Here is an 18,963-nt window from a genome sequence, read left to right on the forward strand (position 1 = left end):
AAGAATAACAAAAAGCAGCAAAGTCACTTAGCTTCAAGATCAAAGGACTTGGCCCCAGCAATACCCAAGCTTTATCTACACAAACCTTTTGGAGATGAATGAAAATTGTTGCAGATTACAGATATATTTGATCAAGATCCATACAAAAGCTACCACAGTTAGACTGCTCCAAGGGCCAAAGTACATCCCATAAGAGCTCATTTTCTTAAACTTGCCCAGGAAACTCACCCCATCTGGTCTGCCATCCGAGGCTGTAACAATCAGAATATAGCGGTCAGTGCTTTCTCTGTCCAAGGGCTTTCCTAAGGCTAGCAGTCCAGAACTAGTAATAAAACAAAAACATAAAATGTTATCACAACAGTTCTGAGGCACCTACACACACACTTTTGTTCCACTGCTTTGCGTTACACGAATGTTTCCCTTTAAGCAAGTTAATAAGCTTTTAGGCTTTCTTACAATGGGTGTTCTGAAGGATGAGTCTCCTTAGAGTTTTAGAGGGAAAAACTACTAATTTCATAGAATCATAGAATATCTGGGCTGGAAGGGACCTTGCACATTATTTAACCTTTATATTAAGAAGCATCAGGAAAGTGGACTATCCTGTCTAAGCAGGCGAAACTCTGCTTGCCAGAACTGGTAAAAGTGGCCCTTTGGTGACCAGGCCTAAAGCTCTCAATTTCATTTACAATTTTTGGTGTTTACTAGAACATACGCAAGCAGGTAACAAATTAAGATGTCAAATGCCACCCAATTCACAGGCTACTGAATAAATTTGCACCAGTAAACATGGGTCCAGGATGATAGCTCTCCTCTTGTTGCATGGCTAAGCAGCTTCTCCCGTGAAACTCTTCCAAAAGCGTCACGGTCAGCTTTTGACATTTTAGGAGAAGTGGAACAGCACAGGATTTTGCAGTGCAAACTCCACAGGGGCTGGGATCTGGGTATGCTGCAACTTTCCAAACACTGTTTCATTTTTAACAGGCAAATCAGCCACAAGCACTTGTCAGGTGCAAAGATAAACGGTACTGGTCGATCTTACACTTGGCATTCATAACCTAAGAACCGAACCAGCCACTTGCTCAGAAAGTGGCCAGACAAAGCAAGCCAAACCCAAACCAAACCAAATTGTAAAGTCCCACCAAACTGTAAGGTCTCATTAGCTGTACTTCTTCAAAACACTTAGATGTATGTAGTCTGTACCGAAAGATGTTTTTGGAGTGCTGCATGCAGCTCTGGAACCCCGAGTACAAGAGGGGTATAGGCCTGCTGGATCAGGTCTAGGGGAGGCCATGATGAGGATCCAAGGGCTGGAACCTCTCTGCTGTAGGGCCAGCCTGAGCGAGCTGGGGTTGTTCAGCCTGGAGAAGAGAAGGCTCTAGGGAGACCTCACTATGGCTTTTCAGTATGTGAAGGGGGGCTACAAAAAAGCTCAGCAGAGACTTTTTACCAGGATTTGAAGTAACAGGACAAGAGGTAATGGCTTCAAACTAGAAAAGGGTAGATTTAGATTAGAAATTAGGAAAAAGTTCTTCTCTATGAGGTTGGTGAGACACCGGCATAGGTTGCTCAGGGAGGTTGTGGATGCTTCATCCCTGGAGGTGTTCAAGGCCAGGCTGGGGCTTTGAACAACATGGTTCAGTGGGAGGTGTCCCTGCCCACGGCAGGGGGATTGGAACTAGATGGTCTTTAAGGTCCCTTCCAACCCAAACAACTCTGTATTTTCTCCCTCTGAGATGACAAGTTTCTGCAGGGTTTCTACTGTAACTTCTTACTCTCTGAGACAATCTCAAACCGATTCCATGCCAAGACTTCTTCCAACATTGTCCTGAGCAGAGACAAATACGAACACTTACTGGCAAGCAGTTTCTGCAAATAAATGCTACAGAAATAGGTGGAAACAGTGATCTGGAGCCTAAATCTCTCCTAGGAGTGAAAAGGTTGGTAGGTAAATTAATACCCAAGCTCAGTAACTGAAGAAAAGAGCATTTCAGGAGTTGCTCCACTCAATCTGCCTCATTGCTACCTAAGGAAAACATAGGCACAAGTAATGTTTTCCTTCCTCAAAAAAGGGAAAATCAAGCATCTTCATTGGACCTAAAAGACTTCCTGGAGGTGGGTATAAACCAATGGGACACATGAATATTGTGCACAGCTTTGTAACCTGGTAAACATGGAGCTGGCACATCTTGCCCCAGGCCACAGGTGTCAGGCCAAGCTACAACAGGGCCTCAGGACCTGTCATGTTCCTTTGCTCAGGCTTGCCTTGGCCAGCTTGGAGATTGGCTTTAGCTTTAAACAGCAATTACCTCATGAGCAAGTACCTGATAGCAGTGTTGTTTTAGCTTTTGCTTACTTTTCTACAGTTGGATGTTGTGACAAGTATTTTTATATGTGTTTTTTGTAACCAACACATAGCTATGATATGGTTATTGTATGGAGGCTGAACTATGGATGGAGCAATACAGGCATGGCCTCTAGTGCAGTAAAAGTTCAGGTGCAGGGTGAGCCCAGAGCCCCTGGGCTACAAACACCTCACCAGTGGCCTACAATTGATAGAAACAGCACCTTAGGAGCTGCCTCAAACCACTTTGGGGCCACAAAGAGAACAAGAAACAAGTATCTGCATATGCAAAGCACACCACATGCAGTACAAGTTCAGCTGTAAAACAGATCTGCATACAGACAGGGAAGAAAAAAAAAGAGAAAAGCATGGTATGGAGCATGTTAAAAAACATAAAAATAACTTAAAATGGATCCTAGAGGAGGATGAAACCTCCATCATCACACTCCTGCTCCCAGGGCAGGACTTCAGATGCTGAAGACTCAGCATAGACCCTTTCTGCAGAGAAAATTATTGCCCAGAGGGCCCAAAAGGAAGGCAAAGTGGAAGGGTGAAGTGTAGCACCAGAGCAAGAGACAGACCTTAGAGAGCTTGTGTATATATTTATATACTTTTAAAAACATATAGATATATATATGGTAATATAAATATATGTAGTTATATGTAGAGCTGTAGGTAAATATATATAACTACATATCATTACAGTACGTGTCTATAGACATATATACAATTATACTTATATAAATGTTAAAATTATGTATCCCCATAAACTAAATCACATCATACATATATATTTACACACATACACATACTAAATCATATATATGCAATTTTAGATTTTTGCATTAGTGTCATAACTACTGCTATGAACCATTTGACTAGACTATTAAGACCTGAATGAGACTTTCATGCTGAGCTTTGCATACAGAGTGTCAAAGTGGTGGGCTTCCCAGCAACCTGTCATTTGTGTGTGACAAGTGATGAATAACTGCCTAGCTCCTTTTTGCTTCCAGTCTCATCTACTGTGTTCTGCTAAGGAATATTCAGCCAAGTTCAGTTAACATTATTGTTGTATTACTAGCAACCATTTAACTTTTAAACTAAAATTTTTATCATTTGCAAGCAGGAGACATTGAAAGAATAACGATGCTACTGAGAAAGGCATTAACCTCCTTTGAGTGTTGCAGGCAACACTCAGATGCATATCAACTCACACAAAATGCTAAACCATGCTCTGTATTTTAATAATCATCTTATTTCCAGGGGCTGCAAATCAATTAGCTATCACAATGGATCATATATATTTTTCAGCATGTGTTCAAGACATTGCAATAAAATATGAACAGAAGAATTTTTTAGGAAAGGAGCAGTGAATAAAACATAAAACACATGTAGTAAAGTATTCATTCACCAAAAACCAAAATCTCCAAGCAGAGCCAAGGATAAAATATTGGCAACAAATACTTCTTTACTATGACTGACCTTTAGTTGCATGTATCCATTTAAATTTCACATCATCATATTGCCTTCTTACTGTCCTTTCTACTGCCTGAACAACTGCAGTCTACAAGCTCCATTTCAATAGATGAACATTGCTCAAGAGAGAGGCTAATTTATAAAAATTCATGTGTTTTACTCAAGGATTCAGACCTGCTCACGTTCCTTTAATTCCCCAGCTTTTAAACACCTTTTTTTCCCTGGGGAACATAAGGAGGTACTGAATTACTACAGATTGTGCTCAGGTTTTCTTGACAAGGGAGAAAGAACAAAAGCATCTCACAATCTTAGACCAAGGATAAAAGAGATCTAGTAGGTAGATGTAAAACTGGCAATACTCAGCACTCATGCTGCCAGTTAGGGAATTACACAGGGATTAACTGACACGCTCCAGGATGCGAGGAAGAAATCCAGATGGGAAAAAGGCAGAGAGAGAATCATGTTCACAGCCTCTGCCTTGGCCTTAAAGCATCTAAAAATGTATTTATGTAACATTGAGAGAAATTCCTGTAGCCTTAATATGCCACTCATATTAACTACACTCTGTTTAATATTAATTCTTCTTTAATCTCCTATGAGGACATTTCAGCATCCAGAAAAAAAAAAAAAAAATATGTGCGAAAGGCTGAAGAAAACTTTGCACAAACAATTTCCAAGAAAACAGAAGCAAGGAGAGCATAAAGGAGAAAACACTTCAAAGAGCTCTCCTTTTTACCAAGAGGCAACAGATCAAAGCCAAGCATGCCCAAGTCTGTGCTGAAACCCTCACTGCGCCGCGATGCTCAGACACACGCCGTGGGGATGTGAGGCTGGGGGTGTCAGCCTGCTCACAATGGGCCCTGGAGGCCAGGGGGGATGGAGAAGGACCCCCCTAGCTGCCCCAACAGGCACATGGACACCTTGGAGTGTGCTGTGCCTGCAGGCTCCAGAGAGCACAGCAGACATTTCTTACTTGTTCCCAGCCTGAATTCCCAGCTGTGAATTCCCATGCCACCTCCAGCAGCTTGACTTCTAGTTACATCCAATGCTGGACAACATAGGAGCTGCCTTGGGTCCATCTTCTAGATACCTTCATGTCATGGGTTTGGCAGGCCAGGAACTGGCCCGAAAGTGCACACGTTTTTGAAGTCCCTCTGGTATTCAGAGTTATCAGGATTTTTATGGTGCAGTGGGCACAGTGCTGTGATAAGCACAAACTACACAAAACAACTACCCACTGAGTAACCTCTCCCTAGAGCATCTCATGTTAGCCAGGCATGCTCCTGATTATTCTAGCTCTTCAGGAGGTCACAGGGTGGGTCAGAGCAGGTCCCTCTACGTTAAGGGGAGGACTGCAGGGGTTACTTATGCAGAAAATCCTACAAATCTTTGTGGTGCTGGAGCAACAACTGCCAGCACTGCCTCTGAGCTGGCTCCCTCCTTCCCTGACTTGTACTGAAAACTCCAGCCCTACAAAATGAGTAAATCCAGCAGCCCAACATCACTCCCTGCTCTTGCCACCTCAACAAGACAGTTCCCTTTAAGCTGTCCCTTTCCTTGCCTGACAAGTCTTTATTATTAACAGAATCAGCACCTCTTGGGATGCACCATAAACAAATAAGCCCCAGGTTACTTTTGTCCCATCATCTACCATAGGAGGTCAGCTCAACACCCTCCCTTCTTCCTGTAAAGAAAAAAGACACTTTAGAGTGTAAATAGTAACTGCTTGGGTAAAATAAACTTCTTTATTAGGTGGTGAGAGAGGCACAGAGCTATCTTGTGTTTTTAATTTCGTAGTGAACCCTCTCTTTCTAATTCAGTATTTAAGCTGGCATTCAAGTTAAGCAAAAAGAGATTTTAAAACAATGATCAAAAGACTTCCCACTACAGATTAAGATGCTTGAAGGCAGGAAACTAAAGCAAAAATTGTCCCTGTCATTAGTCAAGAGTTGACAAGTATAAGGTCTTTAATTAATCCTTGGCCACTCTTTTAAATAGAGTGTTTCCACCTCAGTGAGTTTTACCTACCAAAGTGTTTAAAATAAATAAATAGTCCCCTGTGAAAAACTCCAGAGTGCAGTATCATTCACAGAGCTCTCATTAACGTCTAAGAGCTAATCTAGGGAACAGTGGAATATGTTTGATTACAAGTCTTTTCTTTTGCTCTCAGCCCACATTTCCACTTGACTGAAAAGTTACAAGTCTGTTTTCTAAGAGTTTTCCACTTACCTTTGAGAGAGATTAAAAACGTGTTGAGGATCTCCATTCTGAATGAGGTATCTTATAGGGTCACCCTCTCTATCAAAAGCCTTTAGGAAAAAAAGAGGACAAAAGGGAGTCAGTTACAAAGTTTTCTTTTCTTTCCTTCCATTTATAAACAGCAGAATTAACCCCTGAACTTCTATTAAAGTTATCTACAAGAATGACACCAATCTTTCTGTTTCTAAGGCAACAGACATAATTACAGCAGGGCTACTTCAGATAAAGCTGTAGCACATCAGAATTCTTATGCTACGCAGAAATGACAATATTCTGACTACAGACTTTCAAATTACACCTACACATAAACACACAGCATCACAAGTATGAAATTCAGGCTTTATTCAATTACTTTTATTTTTGTGCAGCCCCAGAATCATTAGACTGAGTTTCCCGTTTCCTTTGTTCCTAGTGTCCCTTTCCACTTCCTATCCAGAATCCTCTTTCTGCTAATTTACCAGAGTTCCACTCCTTTTGCTGATGCTCCAGTGAGCAGTGTAGATGTTGCAGCACCCAGCTCCATGATAATTTGCTTTGGGGGAGATGAAGATTAGGATGAGGCCTTCAGTAAGGTCTATTATGGCACTAGAGCAAGTCTATTCCATCTACTAGGTGACAGAAAAAAAAGCTTTCAGAAGTTAATTACTTCTGCAGTTAAGCTTTGGCTAATCTATTTCCAAAAATGGTCATAAATATGTCCTGTAATTGTTAATTTTTGTCACATGAACACACACCTTTTCCCCAGAAATAATATCTGGTGCTCTTCAGAGAAAACCACAAGTACTGAACTGCCTCCCAAACTGTCTCACAGTTTCAACTATTTAGCATTTGAAATCCAAAGTGATTAAGCACTTTATGGCAGGGAAAACAATAGACACTGCCATGTGAATTGGAAGAAGGCAAACCTTCTTTTAAACCTAAGTTCAGAGGACAGCAGGTAGGATTTACTAGAAGAGAGGTCAAAATAAAGAAAGATTTTAAGAGAAAGAGGAAAAAAAGAAAGGATTTTTGTGTTTTTCCAAATTTAAGCAACTTTTCTTTTTCTTGTTTCTTGCATTGGCTGTAGACTACAGCCAAGGGCTGCGTATCTTTGGGCTGATCAGGTAAAAAGCTGTTTTTAAGACAAAAAGAAGAAATACAAGAAAAAAATCCAACACACGCATCCCCGCAACATTAAGATGGAGAAGCGCAAACTATTCCAGTCTGCACTCAGAACTGGGAACCTAGTAAGAAACCAGCTTGTCCTTAACCAAAGGAAGCACATAGAAGATAGTGGCCACGTCAGAAGGTGACCAGTATAAAGAAAAAAAACCAAGAACAACTATGTGAGGACAAAGTCCAAACAAATAAAAGTAAAACAGTAATAGAAACAGAAAACAAAAGGTAATAAATAAATGTTTCAATTACAGAGCAAACTTGAGGAGCGTGGTACATTGCCACAGTATAAAAGCAGAAAGGATGATGCCAAGAAGGTGAAGAGCTAAAACTTCTTGCATTTCAGCTGCAGTCAAGCAGCAAACAGAATTAACTGTGGCAAGAGAGGGGTAAAATCTCAGATGAAAATAGGGAAAGAATAAGACAGAGAATATGCACATAAACAGCGTATCTTTAAATCATCTGCTGAAATTAAAGCCTGATGAAATTCATCCTAGTGTATAAAAACATGGGCTGAAGCAATCTCAAAGCCATTAGCAGCTTTCTTTGAAAACTCAGAGGACAAACGTGCTGAAGGGCAAACACAAGGTACATCTTTCACAGAGGAACGAGCCAGGAAATCACAGGCCAGACAGGTAGAGCTCAATTCCCAGAAAACCACAAACAATCAAATTATTTGTAAGTACCCACGATGACAATATGGAGATGGATCACACAAAGCTAAATTTCTCAAGAACAAAGTATGTCAAAGCAATCTAATCTTCTTTTACAACAGGACAAGAGGCCTCGTAAATAGGGAAAAAAGCTGTGGATGTAATAATGCATCCTAGCTGTCGTGAGGCTCTTCACGCTGCCTTCTGTGGCATTTTCACAAATGAGTTTAGACAAGGTGGTCTCCAAAGGGAAGATGAGATTAAGCAAGAATAAAGCTGATCATAAAAATTGAGGTCAGAGAGCAGCAGATAGCATTTAGCATTGACTCAGTTCTGCAAAGGTGTGCATAGCTCTTCCAATACTGATCAATATTTTCATTAACATTGGTGACAGAATAGAAAATTTGTTTATAAAATCCACGGATGGCATGGAGTGACAGGAGGTGCCAGCCCGTTAGATGGTTTGAGTGGAATTCAGATATTCTTCTGCTGAAGGTAAGAACACTCAGGTTGTGACTCTGTAAAGTCACAAGTGAAAAAGTGTCAGCCAAGAACACAGAACTATACTAATCCTGGATGCAGAAAACCTGACTAGTTGGCATCTCTGAATATTGCCATAGATTCTACACCACCAGAATCACATCATTGCTTCTATCTTCAGTGGTTCTTTGTAGCTTTACTGCCTCATCTGCAGCAGATCCTGCCCTTGACTCTCATTTAAGGGTATCTCCGAAGTTTGTTTATGGTCTACATTCATTCATAACAAGTTTGGAGACTTTCAAAAAGACAGAAAATAAAAGATTGGTTCTAGTCCATTCCATTTTCTCCTTATGTCCAAAGAAAACTTACTTTTCAATCAACATCCTTTAAAAATCAGGGCTAAAAAGTACATCATCGTGTTAAAGAACCTTGTGTTTTGCTTGAAACCAAAGAACAGCAACTTATATACATTAGAAAGCTCCTCAAGACTTGCACATGAGAAAAGAGACATCTATCCCTAAGGTGTTCCTGATCAGTTGTACACAGTGACTCCATCAATTGTACACAACAACTTTGTGTCACTTCCTTGTCCAGCACATAACTGGACCATGATAAAGATCCTATTTATTTTGCAGACTCCCAGAAAAATTACACTATTTGCACATTTTAATTAATAATGGCTGGCAGAACACGAAGCGATAAACACCTCCCAGACATGCAATAAACTCAGCTTTATTTGCAAATTAACGCTGTGGAGATCATTTAATATTGCATTACTTAATCTTAAATGTTGGTAATTAAAACACCAGTCACAACCAACTGGCTACATCATCAAATAAATAAATAGCATTAAAAAAACCCAAACTTGCATCATTTACAGAAAAATTTTAATAGAAAACGAGAAAGTAAATTTTATTTTTAGAACAAGTATTTTAAAGTCTAATAGGCACACTTAAAACAGCTGCATTTGCATTGTTATTTGACACTGCTGTTTTGCAGATCTTCAGATCTGCTAATTTGGGAATATTTAAAACAATTTGCTTGCCTTCTCCCAGGTTTTGTAATCCTCCTGCTGTATGCAACACTCACAAAATGTTACTGAGAGAGAGCCATAAAAGCATAACCCTGCTGCACCAACCCAAACCTACCTTATGTCCAAAACATTTCACATATTAGAGTACTCACAGAAGAAGTCAGTGTGAAAATTTACACATGAAACCCTTGTTAAATATTTGAGGTGTGGTACTACTCCATATTACCTATGGAACACAGGCAATACCCTAAGCTATTGTCACAGTTCTTCAAAACCCCCAAGATGAGTAAGAGGTAACTTTCCATTTGCCGGGAAAAGCCAGGACAAGATTTCCTATGCTTAAATACTCTGCTCATGAATGTTGAAAGTGTCCTGGCCCATTTTATACAGGAAATAAAAAAAAGATGAAGACAGAAATATGCTCCACACAGTAAAAGTGCTTTAATACAGATGGGCGTATTAATGCCAGATGAGGCAGCCAAACATGCCCTGTAAGGACAACGCAGGTCCAGGACCACCAGCCCCACAGGAGATACAGTCTTTGACTAATCCCCAAGAGATGAGGCCACGCACAGTTCTGGTATAACAACTGAGTACTCTGCAACACTGGAAATTGCCTAGCTGACTTCAAGCCACTGGTATGGCAAGATCAGCCAACACTGCAGAAACAATGAGAGGACAAGGCTTTCTGCACATTGCCAAAGCTCTTTACTCTTTGTCAAACACAGTAACTTGCTACTTCTGGGAATCCTGGGCATGTAACAACACAACACCCACTGCTCTACCACCAAAACACTCTCCAGCATCCTGGCTAGGAGAGAGTAGCTGGCACGGCTGTTTTGCATCTCCCCTGCCCTGTCTGGAACAAGCTGTCTCTCCTTGACTTCTTCAGCATACCTTACCATGGTTCATCTGAAAAGGAACCCAAAATCTAGCTAAAACATCTGGAGTTTAGCAACACATAAAAGCAGATGTATTACTCCACAAATGAGGTTCACTTACTAACCATGTTTAAACTGCATAAAATCCTTAACTACTACAACCTGCTTATAGTTTTTCTGCCTCCCAGGATCACCCAGGCCCTCAGCCATATATCCCAAAACCCATCAAGCAGACACAAATGTTGCTGTTTCTCAGCATGTTCCTGGCTCCTGTTACTCTCTGGCATTTCCAAACCTGAGCATCTCCCCACCAGTGAGGAGAGAAGGCTCCTGAACAGCACAGCTCTTCAATTGAGAACTCACTGCAGGCATTGAAGACATGCCAGAAGTTCATTTTCAGCACTGAGCTAAATGAGTCATCTTCCCTCAGCGCAGGTGACTCCTATCAGCTTAACCATCCATAATAATCTTCATCTTTCACCAGCAAACAGTTTTAATAGAAACTTACCCATTCACCTGCATCAGTGACTCAATTAGAGTCCCTTTATTTCGCACACTTTGGTTTGGATTATTCTTTTTTCCCCTTCATTTACTGAATGTGTAAAACACACAGAGCCACACGCTTCAGCTGGCGTCAACTGACCTAATTCCACCAAGGTCACCAGACTTCGATGGAGCTACGCTGGCCTCAAGCACATCAGGCTGTGGCTCTCTTGGGTTTCTCTTTAGCTTGGGTATCTCCAAGTCTTCCTCTTTGGAACGGCTTTATGTGAAGCCTGGATAATGCTACAATGTTTACAGGAACCACGCTCAGGAGAGCACACTGAAATGAGTTTATTGCTTTAGGCTCAAGGCCATAATTATTTCATAGCAATATTAATTTCCTGATCCCCCAATAAGCCATCTAAAGAGCTGTAATTCATCCACCTGTTTTGCCCAGCTGGCTTTCAAGACATGGGGACAGAACACAATGCAGCAAAAGTTTCAGGAACAGTAAATAAGCCATTATTTGTATTTTTGTTATTTCTGTAAGCTCTTATTTGGGGAATTTGTTATTCTCCTGTTGTAAAAAATAGGAGAAACCTGATATACTAACCATGCAGCAGCACACAGAGAAACAACTCGAGCCTGCAAGCTCAGCCAGTGCAACACTACTTATAAGTGAAGCTGGAAATATATAGAGACGTTTTAATGTAAGAAATCCTGTGATTTTCAGGTTTTGGGCAATTCATGGATTTTTCTTTCTCATATACTTCAGCCCTGTCTGCAGCCTATAGCACCTTTTAGCATGTTGAACACAAAAAGAAGTTACAGAAATATCCAAGTAAGCATATTTTCTATATGGACCATATAAAAGGAGCTACTTATTACCACTAAATAATTTGGAATCCCCATAAACTCTCCTTTCCACCTGTATGCAAGGACTGGGTTCTGCAGGGCACGGGCACGACCAGAAGGAGCAGGGGAAAGGCTTCCAGGGAAGCATCTGGTACCTGCAGGTTTAACAAAACGGCTCCAATTCTCATGGCCTCACTGACTTCAAGGCTGTACATCAGCTGGGGGAAGCGGGGAGGGCTCTGGTTGTTGGGTGGAAGGACCTCAATGTAAACAGTAGTAATAGAGCTCCTGCAATGACAGAAAGAAAAAAAAAAGTCAAAGTCAGTCAAGATCAATAAATCAACAAACACAAGGCAGCCAACAATGTCTATTTTATACACTGTGTTCTCTAGCTCTAACAACCTCCCTTCGCTCCTTCGAAAGCTTCAGGATATATTTTTTCATTCTGCACCAAACCCAAAGCAGGCTGCCACATGAAGAGAAGCAAAGCCAAGTCGCTTCTTAACAAGTAGACCAAGCATTCCTTCAAAAACAAAGCAGTAAGATATCTGCACCCACTCCACACACAGAGAAGACTCAGAATCCCCTGGTGATACTGGGTCCTTTAGAAGATCATGACAAATTCTGTGATGGTATCTCCACCCTGGGGGTGCCCCTGCTGTTGGCATCCTCTTTGGAAGAGGGGGAAGAGAGAATGTTGACGAAGAGAGTAATGCTGGGAGAAGACTGATGTACACAACTCTAGCAGGCTGCGTCAGTCCCGTGGTTCACAGCAGCAAACCCAAGCCTGCTGCACACCAGTGAGCCATGGCAACACAGGAGACTGCAAAACACACCAAGGAAACCAGGCAAGCCCTGCAGTGGCACCAAACCCCTAACCTGCTGCAGACAGCATTCCAGCGTGCCGGCTGGAGGCTCTTCCAGGACACTGGCGCTCACGACAGACCAGGCAAAGACCATGCTGCAGACATACTGAGAATCATAGAATTATTTAGGTTGGAAAAGACCTTTAAGATCATCAAGTCCAACCACTAACCTAACTCTACCACGTCCACTGCTAAACCATGTCCCTCAGTACATCTCCATGGCTTTTAAAGCCCTCAGGGATGGTGACTCAACCACTGGCCTGGGAAGCCTCCTCCAGGCCTTGACAACCCTTTTGAGGAAGACGCTTTTCCTAATGTCCAACCTAAACCTCCTCTGGTGCAATTTGAAGCCATTTCTTCTTGTGCTATCAATTGTTCCTTGGGAGAAGAGACCGACCCCCACCTCGCTCCAACCTCCTTCCAGGGAGTTGTCAAAAGCAAGGTCTCCCCTGAGCCTGTTTTTCTTCAGACTAAACAACCCCAGGTCCCTCAGCCACTCCTCACAGGACTTGCTATTCAACTGCTCTGAACTGAGAAAGGGAGCCAAAAGTAGCCCTGAAGTTGAAAGAGAGATTTACGATCTGGCCTAACAGGACCCTCCCTTTTCATCTTTTCTCAGTTACCCCTCCTGCCTTCTCTCCTACATGTTAGAAGCCACAGTACCCCAGCCCCAGCACAGGATCCTGAAGGTACCAAGTGTCACACTGTGGACACAGATTTCCTCTGCACAAGCTCTTTGACCAAGTTGGTCAAGCTCAGGCCTGAGAGCTGCAGGAAAGAAAATGCCTCTTGCAGGGCTAGCAATTGTGGAGCATCTTTAGAGAATCCTACCACAAATTACCTGATATCTTACAGCTGAAACATCTTCTGCGTTAACTGGTAGAGCTGATTAAATACCAAAATAACACATCACTGATGGAGATCTTTAATTAGCTGTAGAGGAGTCTGATCCAGCATGGTCACCTCTGTGTCACAGATGCTTTCCACTGCCTGGAGCTGGGTAGACCCTGACAGAGAGCTGTGTTACAGGGGCCGTGTCATAGACCACGCTCCAAGATGGGGAACCAAGAACACAACTGGTCTAGAAAGACTGACCTCATGCATAGGTAAGTGCTGCAGAAGGAGCTCCAGCCCTAGAGGCACGGCCACGTGTGCAGCCCATGTCCCACAGACCTCGAGGGAGGATGGAACCAAGCACCTTCCACAGCTCCACCATGAGTTTCAGCCAGCTCAGAGCACGCACCGAGAGCTGCTTCGCTGCTGGAAGGAGACAGACGCGCTCGGCAGTTGTAGGGCATGGGAGGCCCGTGGGCAGCAATGGAGCTGAGGGGTCTGTGTGAGGAGGAGCTGGGGCTGCCCCAGGACGGGCAAGGCTGGTTCCAGCAGCCCCTGAGCCCCAGTGGCAGTGCCTCTGGGGATACGGATGTAAGAAAGAGGAAAATTCCAGAAAGGAGGGGAATGAGGAGGAAAAACTGCAAGGAACTGGTGAGGAATGAGGAGGAACTCCAGGCGCCAGAGCAGAGACTCCTTTGCAGTCTGTGGGAAGACTGTGGTGGGGCAGAGAACGGTGTGGGTAGGAAGGAATGGCAGAGAAAGGCTCTTGGGAACTGACCTTCCCCCCCATTCCCCAACCTCTATGCCATTCAGAGGTAGAGGAGTTGGGAACGAAGGAGTGAAGTTGAGCCTGGGAAACAAGCCGAGCTGTTGGAAGTTGATGTTTTAGTTTTTACCTTTATTTCTCACCATCCCATTTTCATTGGCAATAAGTTAAACTAATTTTCCCCAAGTTGAGTCTGGTTTGCCTTGAGAGAATAACTGGTAAGTGACTTCCCTGCCTGCTTTTATCTCAACCCACGAGCTTTCTCACCTTACTTTCTGCCCTGTTCTGCTGAGTAGAGAGAGTGACAGTGTGGCTGGGAGGGTATCCAGCAGCTGGCCAAGGTCAACCCACCACCTATATACTAACAATATATACAAATTTACTCTAGTGAGCCATAAATTTTTAACTTCTCCACTGCTGCCCAAGTCATGACAGCCTGGCAAGCATCCATCTGTGCCCCAAAACCCTGGCCACCAGCTAGTCCAGGGCAATCTTGAGCTTCCCATGGACAGTGATACACGCTGTTAACAGCTTGCCCAGAGAGGTGGTTGATGCCCCATCACTGGAATCATTCCAGGTGAGGTTGGATGGGGCTCTGAGCAGCCTGCTCTAGTTGAAGCTGTCCCTGCTCCCTGCAGGGGGTTTGGACTAGATGACTTTTCAAGGTCTCTTCTCACCCAAACCATTCCACGATTCTCTCTCTCTCTGGAGCACATGATGGATCCACATCCACCTACAAATTGAGGGGATGAGAATCTTACTACTTTAAACCCAACAGCCAAGTCCTTATTTGATTTAATCAAACTTTAAACAAGTGCCAAACCTGTACCAAAGTGCATCATGTAGAGATGGAGCCTTCCTATCTGCCAAATCCTTAGACATTTAAAAAGCTGAATTTGCAGATTACTGACTCAATAGATATAAACAAACCCTGTGTAATAAGGAGAAGATAGACAATTGTAACTGAAGTGGACCATTCACTGCAGATTACCTCCTCACAAACTACAGTCAGCTTCCTTTTCTCTGGTCTGTTTTAAAGCACTCCCCCATATCCCACTTATCTTTCTGAATGGATGTTCCACACTTACAGTGTTAGAGTGAAAAAAAAGAAAAACATCATCAAATGCTCAGCAACAGACACAATGAATTAGCAGACAAAATATCACTTGAGCACTGAGGCTGCATATTTTCTTGGGATAGCTGCTGTCTGGGTATGATATACACAACCAAATAGTTGTGCTTTAGTGGGCATTTGTCTTCCACTGCTAAGGTTTTAATAAAAATATCTTGTTCTGTACCATTTTTTTTTCCCTGATCCTGCTACATCTTAATAATACCCAAGCTGATTTATTGTCTATCAAGCTCTAAAAAAAAAAAAAATAAAATAAAATAAAATCACTGTTGTGGTTTCTAGTCACCACAACAGTAAGCAAATCTTCCAGTCTTTAAGATAAGACCACAAGAGCAAAGCACCAGCAGTCTGCAAATGGAAGTCACTATCATATTAAACAGCTACTTTTTTTTTTTTAATTTTCAATCCTTTATTGCAATTTTAACCCATTAATTTTGAGTGTGCTAAACACAGTGCATTTAAGTGGCTGGCAAAATCTGCTCTGGCATCGGAAAGGAGATGGAGCTGATCCTTCCAACAACCACAGCTGGTGTCCAGATACTGCAGGGAAAGGTGAATACACCAAGAGCAGAACATTGCTCAGGAAGTGCTGCGAGTGCACCCCAGCAGCATGGGCAGCAAGGCAGGGAGGGGATCCTGCCCCTCTGCTCTGCTCTGGGGAGACCCCCCTGCAGTGCTGGGGCAGCTCTGGAGTCCTCAGCACAGCAGAGACAGGGACCTGCTGGAGCGGGGCCAGAGGAGAACACAGAAGTGATTCAAGGGCTGGAACCCCTCTGCTGGGAGGCCAGCAGGAGAGAGTTTGGCTTGTACAGCCTGGAGAAGAGAAGGCTCCAGGCACATCTTCTTGCTGCTTTCCAGTATTTAAAGGGGGCCTACAAGAAAGCTTTGAGGGACTTTTTAAGATGGCTTGTAGTGATAGGACGAGTGGGAAAGGCTTCAAAATAAAGAGGGGAGATTTACATCAGAAATCATGAAGTTCTTCACTATGAGCGAGGTGAGACACTGGTACAACTGTCCCAGGGAAATTGTGGATGCTCCGTCACTGGAGGTTTTCAAGACCAGGTTAGACAGCTCTTGAGCAACCTGGTACAGTGGGAGGTGTCCCTGTCCATGGCAAGGGGGATTGGAACTAAATGGTCTTTAAGGTCCTTTCTGACTCAAACCATCTTATGATTTTGTGAACTCAGCAGTGTTCACAACCCCCCCCACCCGAGGACAGAAATATGTTTTTTATGCTACCCTAGGTAAATGGTAACACTCGAGGAAGGTCAGTGAGCCACTGGGACTGCATCCCTGGCTTGGCTTTAATTCAGTGTGCTTTCCACATAAAACTATATTATGTAATGTATAATAAAAATATTTCTATACCTATGGAGCAACATAACCTCTGCTTATGCAAATCAAAGAGAAAGTGGAATAATCATCTCATGATCTGGTAGGTTCTAGACTGGATGTGGCAGATCACCGTGAGCACCAAGCGAGACACTTCCAACTGTACATCAGTCTGAGGTCAGCGGTGAAAAAGCTAAGGTCTGAAATGAAATGGTTTCATTATAGATGTTATAGATGTTATAGATGATCTCATTTTTTTCAGTAGGAGACACTGCTGATCACTATATGCTTAACCATCAATTCAGTTCGAAAAAGATAAACTTAATCTTTAAACTTGAACACCGTATATAAACTTAAATATACTTGACGTACTTAAGTGTACTTAAACATACCCTCAAGAACCCACATAATGACATTTGCTATAGATAGAAACTTTAACAGTACTAAAAAAAAATTCTCTGCTTTTATGCACGGTCACATGCCAAGAATTTTGTGTGTCATACGATGCAAAAAAGCTACACAAGAACGCATTTCAACTTCAATTTGTGTTCACAAAGGCCACAGAGCTACAGTTTCTGGGCCAGGTTTTGTAGTTTGCCCTTGTCTTGTGCAGAAGCGATGGGAGAGCCAAAACCCAGCCAGTTTACACCCGACAGCAGTTAGGCTACCATGTCCTGCAGCAGAATCCAGATTTGGGAAAAAAGTCTTCATACTTGAAATTACATCCAAATGCTTTATTTCTTTCTTTTACAGGACACACCCTCCCCCGCCTTCACAGACATGTAAGGCTGGCTAGACTTGGCCCATTCCTAGAATTCTCAAATACCAGTTACATCCTCCAACAAGGTAACATCAATAACCTCACACAACATGGCAGATTTGCATGAGGAGCAGCAAGAAGTTTGTACAACCCCAAGCGTGAGATACTGATCAGCACACAGCCAGACAGAACAAAGATGCAAAAAGACAGGTTCGATGACCTGGGAGCTGCAGCTTACATGAGCTCTCCCTGACTTTTCTCTGTGTAAAATGACAAGAAGCTGCTTCAAACATTTCTGGTTTTCCAGCCTCACAGAAAGAGCATCAGGAAGGCAGTGAAATCTTCTATCCAAGTGTCCCTTACCAGACTGTAGGAGTTGCCCACCTTCTTTCTCCACAGCACCTCACTGAAGCCCTGGTGGCCTTCCCCTTGATTTTTTTAACCTTCGCAGACACTAAAAACAGCTCTGGGCCCCAAATATACCTCAGGGTCAAGGCCAGGCTGGCCCTGGGGCCACCCACCTATGGGAATACTGTCTAGACAGGGCAGGTTTTTGAACACACATTAAAAGCTATGAAGCAAATTATAGATGCTGCAATGCCATACAAGGGGAGCCAAGCACAAGTGCCAAGAAAGGAGAGCTTTTCTGCTTTGAAGATTCTTGCAATAAAGACATTTCCAGAGGAGGAAGAACACGCGCCCAACGTACATCACAAGTTCTATCTTTTTAGACAATATAAAGATTTCTCAAACATGAAAGGAGCTGATGGCAATCAAAGCTCTATTGTAGGGGCTACTGTTGCTGGGGCCACACCACCGGATTCTGAAGCTCTCTGAAGTGCAATTATTGATTTCTGTCCTCCACTTCAGTACTATGCTAGTACTACACAAAAGTAAGTGCATAATAGCCCACAATCTTCTCCTCAGCTCTTCTAACAGCCTACTGTCAGCTATCCTACAAGAGGGCTTATCAAGAGGGCAGGCGAGAAAGGAGAAGAAATTCAGCCAGAAGCCCACGTTACCAGAGATTCATTTTATGAACAATGTAACAACCTGAGTGCTTCTGTGATTGGAAAATGCAACGATAAAATATGTTCACAGCTGTATGAGCTGCTTCCTTAGAGACGTGACAGAAACAACAGGCCCTGAAGAAAAGCCAGTGAGTGAAATTCCACTTTTGTGTTACCTTTGCTTCTTACATTCTCCAGCTGAGGAAAAGAGAAGAGGTTGTGGGAGACTTAAATGCTAAAAACTACTGTTGCACTCCGTCATCCTCTTTGGACACTGAGATTGTCACATTATCAAGACTAGGCCCACAACCCCCAGGCCATAACACCCCCTCCCCCCTTCATGAAATGACATTTGTGCATGATTGCCACATGCAGAATGCAAACTCAAAAGAATCAGGTTAAGTGGGACTCGGTAACTTTAGCTTTTGGAACATGAAAATGCTCTATTCCAACCCTACTAGATTAGCAGGCTGCACTTCTTTATCAGCTGGTGGAGAGCAGAAATTATTCTGTCGGTGAGACTTTAGGTCTTGGTGGGAACACTGCTCACCACTATCCACAGCACACCAAGCCTCAATGACCTTGCCCACCCTATAACCTGGACAGAAGGTCTCCAGATCAGTAACCAGACTACGTCTGATCCTTTC

The 18,963-nt window shown here is 42.9% G+C and overlaps 1 protein-coding gene across 1 annotated transcript in view; it reads right to left on the reverse strand.

The window, feature by feature from the left end:
- The window catches only part of LOC103768880 (protocadherin-15-like), a gene marked incomplete at its 5' end in the record, with an annotated part of 190,564 nt that overhangs the window by 147,915 nt on the left and 23,686 nt on the right, over nucleotides 1–18,963 (reverse strand). The window contains 3 exon segments of the mRNA XM_008936046.1: nucleotides 229–322; nucleotides 6,047–6,126; nucleotides 11,772–11,904. Of these exon segments, the coding sequence (XP_008934294.1) occupies nucleotides 229–322; nucleotides 6,047–6,126; nucleotides 11,772–11,904 (307 nt within the window).

Source organism: Merops nubicus, unplaced genomic scaffold (assembly GCF_000691845.1).
Source record: "Merops nubicus isolate BGI_N331 unplaced genomic scaffold, ASM69184v1 scaffold1360, whole genome shotgun sequence".
Taxonomy (NCBI): Eukaryota; Metazoa; Chordata; class Aves; order Coraciiformes; family Meropidae; genus Merops; species Merops nubicus.